This window comes from Cariama cristata, unplaced genomic scaffold (assembly GCF_000690535.1).
Source record: "Cariama cristata isolate BGI_N322 unplaced genomic scaffold, ASM69053v1 scaffold44750, whole genome shotgun sequence".
In the NCBI taxonomy this organism is placed as follows: Eukaryota; Metazoa; Chordata; class Aves; order Cariamiformes; family Cariamidae; genus Cariama; species Cariama cristata.
Window position 1 is genome coordinate 14,254 of NW_009595000.1, and position 5,509 is coordinate 19,762.

At 40.0% G+C, this 5,509-nt stretch overlaps 1 protein-coding gene across 1 annotated transcript in view; it reads right to left on the bottom strand.

Annotated features, from left to right (window-relative positions):
* Positions 1–5,130, bottom strand: part of LOC104161526 (talin-2-like) — a gene marked incomplete at both ends in the record, with an annotated part of 14,993 nt that extends 9,863 nt beyond the window's left edge. The window contains 3 exons of the mRNA XM_009700007.1: positions 2,536–2,655; positions 4,024–4,125; positions 4,984–5,130. Coding sequence (XP_009698309.1) covers positions 2,536–2,655; positions 4,024–4,125; positions 4,984–5,130 — 369 coding nt within the window. The remainder of the gene's footprint in view (positions 1–2,535; positions 2,656–4,023; positions 4,126–4,983) is intronic.
* Positions 5,131–5,509: the final 379 nt, after the last annotated feature.

The following is a 5,509-nucleotide window of genomic DNA, read 5'->3' on the forward strand; positions in this document are numbered from 1 at the left end:
AGTGAATAAATAAATGTCATCTGGTACACTGTACCAACACAAATGGAAACAAGGCCACTGTGGCGAATCTTTATTACCAATATTCCACCCATCCCTATACACTCTGCAGAGATCAGAAAAAGGACATATGTAATACCATCTACTCAGTTAGCACAACCCTATAAAAGGTTTACTGATGAAAGAGGAACACTAGTGAACCAGACCCCAGGAAAGAAAAGGCATAAGGTGTGCACCCAAGTCAAGCATACGTAATACAAGCACACACAACTTCACCATATTTGAATAACACTACTTCATCTCCCAGAACTGCACCAGCAGCACGAGTTGTATTCAAGGTATGTATGATGGGTAAAAAGTACTCCTTTACGCTGCTGAAATTGGGTTTAAAAAATGTTTGACACTGTCTGTTTTTGAATCTTGCACAGTCTCAACTCTAGAACTGAACAGGTACATGTGGAGCACTGAAACCTGGAGAATCCTGCCCTCACCTCTTCTGATTTAGTAATAATCCTACAGTGTAAGCCACACGGTCCCTGTTTAGAAACGTGATAGTTTTAGTACCTGCAGGTACTTAGGCACATGGGTGTGTATTGGGATTAATAAGTAGAGCAGGAATCACAGTCATTAGTGTCACAAATGGAATTATTTCAACTCCAGGCAGAAAGTAACATGCAGAAATGGTAATTCGATTTAACAGTATCGAGCAGAATGCAAGCTGTTGCGTTTCACAGATCTACTGAGCACGAAACACTGGAGTAGTCTATCAGTGGTGGAATGTAATTACAAAGCCGAAAACTCTCTGAAAATCTTTTATCTAGATAATCTGATACATCCGGTGATGGTGAGATACCCTCTTACCCCATCTCAACAAAGTTTGTCTATGCCCCAAAACCAGAGGCACACAGCAAGAAGAGAGCAATGAAAGGATTTCTGAAACTCTGCTCAGAGAACATGCAGCAACTACTGTAACAGCTTAATGCAACTGAGGTGAATAATCTGTATTCCTCCATTAGCCTGAGGCGTGTAAGACTGCACGGGGAACCCACTCCTTGTGCATCATATTCTGACTCTCAGGTACAAAAGATGTCCTGTCAGCAAAAGATACTTGTGCTCCTGCTGGTTGCCTGCATCTCATTTTCAGAACAGGAAGTTATACTTGAAATCGCTTACAGGCACAATAAAAAAAAGCATATATATACATATATTTGTAATTCATCAAAACATGAGAGATTCAAGGAAAACTGTATAGTAAATAATTAAAGAGGTTTTTTTGTATTTGCAAGTTGTCTGTAAGTGAAAGCCTCAAGTAATTTAGGAGGTACCATCCCAGTCTACAGAATTGTCCACTACTATCACAAGCTGTTTCTTTCTGAAGCTGGGCAGAGGTTTTGACAAAAGGTTTCTGTTCTTTGATTGGGTAATTCTTATAACAAAGCTTGTAGCATAAAAAGCTACACTTACGAAGTAAAATGTTATGTCTTTTGCATAGTCTCTAAGTGTTGTTAAAAGTCTGCAAATTTATAGCACTCCTATGAGAAAAGTTGTTCTGTAGACAATTCACATGTATCAAGAGCAACAGGAGGGCTGAAGAGAAACAGAAGTGAAGCTGGTTTGAAGTTCTGAACGTTCACTGAAAACATTCTGTAGTAAATCCTAATTCCTATCGTTATACACCCATGCACATGAGCAGTGGCAAAACGGAGGTGTGTTACCAGTAAATATGTACTCTGTAGTACTACGTGCAGCTCTGCCCCAACCTGTGAAGGCACACTGAATATAGAGTATATTTGGAGGAGGGAAAGGTCGATAGCAAAGACCAAAATAGGTATCTCTCCACGAACCGCAAGAAGGAAACAGTACTCACGACACATACATATAAAAAGCTGTTGATATTCTAAGATTTCACAGCATTTTGAAAAGACACACAATTTCACTACACCCATCAGTTCCTTTCCATCCAGTGAAAACAAACTCAGTGGAGTTTTTGTCTGGCTGCATATAGTTTGTGTCTTAAAGTCTGGTTTTAGTGGAAAAAAAAGTAGATCGTAAAAGAGACAGATCTGTATAGCCAAAGTACGCCTATAACGTTGACTCGGTTCACATCATGGTTTATATCAAGTGATAGTAGGCCAAATGAAATTCTCCTGGAAACAGATGTGCTGTCCTGTCCCACATTTCGAGTGTCAGTGGGCCAGAGGGAGCGGATCAGGTATAGCACACACAGAACAGACAGTGCTTGAGTACAAAAGTGGCTGATGAAGCAAAGGCAGTGGAAACGCACAGTGCATTAATTTTAGAATCATCACAAAAACATTTGAAAGAAAACACATTACCCAATGGTTCGAAACCTATTATCTGTCTGCTCATACAAGGGATGTAATGCATTTGGCAATGGCTGCAAGTGTGTTGCTGCAACTGAGTGAGGTGAATACCCCTTGTCACTTCGCTCTGTATTTATTGTATTCTCTACGGTAAAAGAATACCCATGTTGACACCACCATGTACAGAGAATAAAGAGGTCTAAAACCTGCAGACCTCCTCTGGTTCTGCTGTAGCTGCAGCCATTCGGCCCTGGAGAGCCAAATGCCCATAGTCATTGGTCATTTGTGATGCAAGTCCTCCCAACTCTTCCGGGTTAGTAACCGACTTAGTCATCTGAAAAAAGAACACAGGCAAGAGAAAAAGAAAAACGACAGGCATGAGAATTTGTTAATACACCCCAGCTTAGAAGCACACTCATTTGTTTGGCCACACTGATGAAATAGGGTAAACCACTTGCCATGTAAAGGACCTGTCCTCCAGCAAGAATTCCATGAGGGAACTCAAGCAAACATGCTTTATTAGAGTCATGGTAACCAGGCACTCACAGAACATACGGAGTAATCAAAGAGCAGCAGTTAGAGCTGGTAATTCACTCTTTGACACAGCAGGGCAATGAGCCAGGTACACAGTTACTTGGACTGGGTGGGGAAGCAAGTTTTGTGTGTTGCAGCCATTTTATTTTATCAAAGCCTACATCAGTCTCAGCTGGCATGGCATGGGAGCATGAAAATGGAAAAAAATCTGAGGACTGATGCAAAACATATCTAAGATATGGGAAAAGGACCAAGAAGAAATAAGTAGCACTATGCATAATGCCCCGGTAGAATGTCATATAAACAACTGAATCTCTCTTTAGAAAAAGCCTACCTTTTAACAGAGATATTTCTTCTGTCTCCAATTTATGTTAGTAAAAGCCATGGAATTCCATCCTTGGGGCAAAACTAGTTTTAGACAAATTTATACTGTTTGCCAATAAGCTGCAATGTCATAGACAGGAGAATCATCAACGTGTCTTGACTGCAACAGCAATCAATTTTGTAAAAAACCCCATCTGTAGCATACATAAATAGTCCCCTTGCCTCTCAAAAACAAACAAGTAATGGAAGTACTCTTCAAAAGGCAAACATGTCATGGTAAGCATTATTGTGAAATACGAGTTAAGAAAAATCTTGATTCAACAACTGTCCTTCGTTCTTTTGTTAAACCCAGGTGAATCACAGAAATGCAAGAAAAGAACAATTTGAGATGTTGATCTGCATTCATTAAAAAGTATTACAGGCTTCTGAAAAGATTGATGTTATTTCACAGGCTAAATGAAACAGTAAATGTGAAAGGGTAACCTGAAGGCATCAATAAACATAAGCTAGTATTTCAGTGACAATTAAACAGGCTGATGAAAAAGTGTGTAGGTGAAACATTTTCCTTTTATTTCTCAGAGAAAGTGAGCCAAATAAAAAGTTTTTGTGCACAAGAGCCACCACACAATCCAGCACTCCTTCCGTAGAGGGCCACCCCTAAGATCACACCACTAAGATCCAAGAGTTAATTGACAAAATCATCATTTCCTTTGTGTCATTATCCCCAAAGAGATAAAGTTATTGAAAATTAGCATTACAAAGAGTTTCACAACACTCTGCAAATCATTCCACATTCATTACGTATGCAGAAGAGTTTGTACTTAGTTCTAACCAAGTATCTTACCATTTCCTGTGCTGTTACAGCAATGGCTTTAGAATATTTCACCACAGTGGTCTGATAATCAACAAATGTTCCCTTGGGGTCTGGAGGTGTACCTTCATCCAGCTGCAAGAAAGAGGAAAAAATAAAGCAGAAATAATAATGTCATAATGAATAGTATACTTTACATGTAATAATGCAATTATATTATATATTCATTTTCACAATCTCCTCTCTCTCAAAATATGCAAGTGAAAACAGTGTACCAGGATGTACAGAGACATTCATTAGCCCATGTTACGAGCATGGAAGATGCAAAGAATTTACAGTGCAGAGTTTTCAAATGCAAGGTCAACTTCTCATGCAAGGTGAAACCACCTGTAGTTCTGGGCTAACATAGAAAGGAATGTGCAACAGTTACAAAACAAAAATGTTCCTGCAGGAAGATAATGTAAGATTCCTTTACGTAGTAAAGGCTTCAATCTTGCACATCTTGAACTTGAGATAGGAAAAGCCTATTATTTGGATTGAACTCAGTTACATTTTGCAACTATACGTTTTCAGTAGAATACTTTACAAAGCATAGCAGAGCAATTCAGGCTTTGACATCTTCTCTGAAAGTAGTTTGCTTCAAGCTTGGCCTGCTGATCCTTTAGGAGACTATCATGAAAGATACATAGGAAAAGGAAGCAAAAATAAAAGGCCAGTAGACCCAAGATTGCTGTTAAATACCAGCATATTATTGAATAAAAATATTTTGTACTAATTCTACTGATAGGTACCCTGTAGGTTAATGCAAGCGCCATCACCCACATCAGTTTGATTTCACAATCTACAAAAAACAAAGAATCTTTAGGCTTTCTATCACAGCATGTCAGTTACCAACCATTGCTGAACTGAATCTGCAGCAGCTCTTCCACCCCCCCCCCAAGTCTATCAGCTTTCAAGTGCAAAACAAAAAGGGATCTGGAGTTCTATGCTCACCTTGCTCATTGCCTCTGCTATCGAGTCTACCATACCTCCAACCATGCCTACTTCGCTTGCAGCTTCATTTAAGGTAACCATGATATCATCCACAGCCTCTTTCATCAGTTGAGCAGCCTCAGTGATTGCATCATGAGTATGGGATGCCTAGAAGAGAGGAAATGAGAAAACAGAGATCAGAGAGTATTCTCTGCTGGATACAGAGAAATTGAGGAATACAGCGAAATTGTCCCAGCAGCCAGGGATCAGGTTAGGAAAGCTAAAGCCCCGATAGAATTAAATCTAGCCAGGGACATCAAGGGCAACAAGAAAAGCTTCTATGGTACATCAGTGATAAAAGGAAAACTAGGGAAAATATGGGCCCTCTCTGGAAGGAAACGGGAGACCTGGTTACCTGGGACATGGAGAAGACTGAGGTACTCAATGACTTTTTTGCCTCAGTCTTCACTGGTAAGTGCTCCAGTCACACTGCCCAAGTCGCAGAAGGCAAAGTCAGGGCCTGGGAGAACGAAGAACCACTCACCAC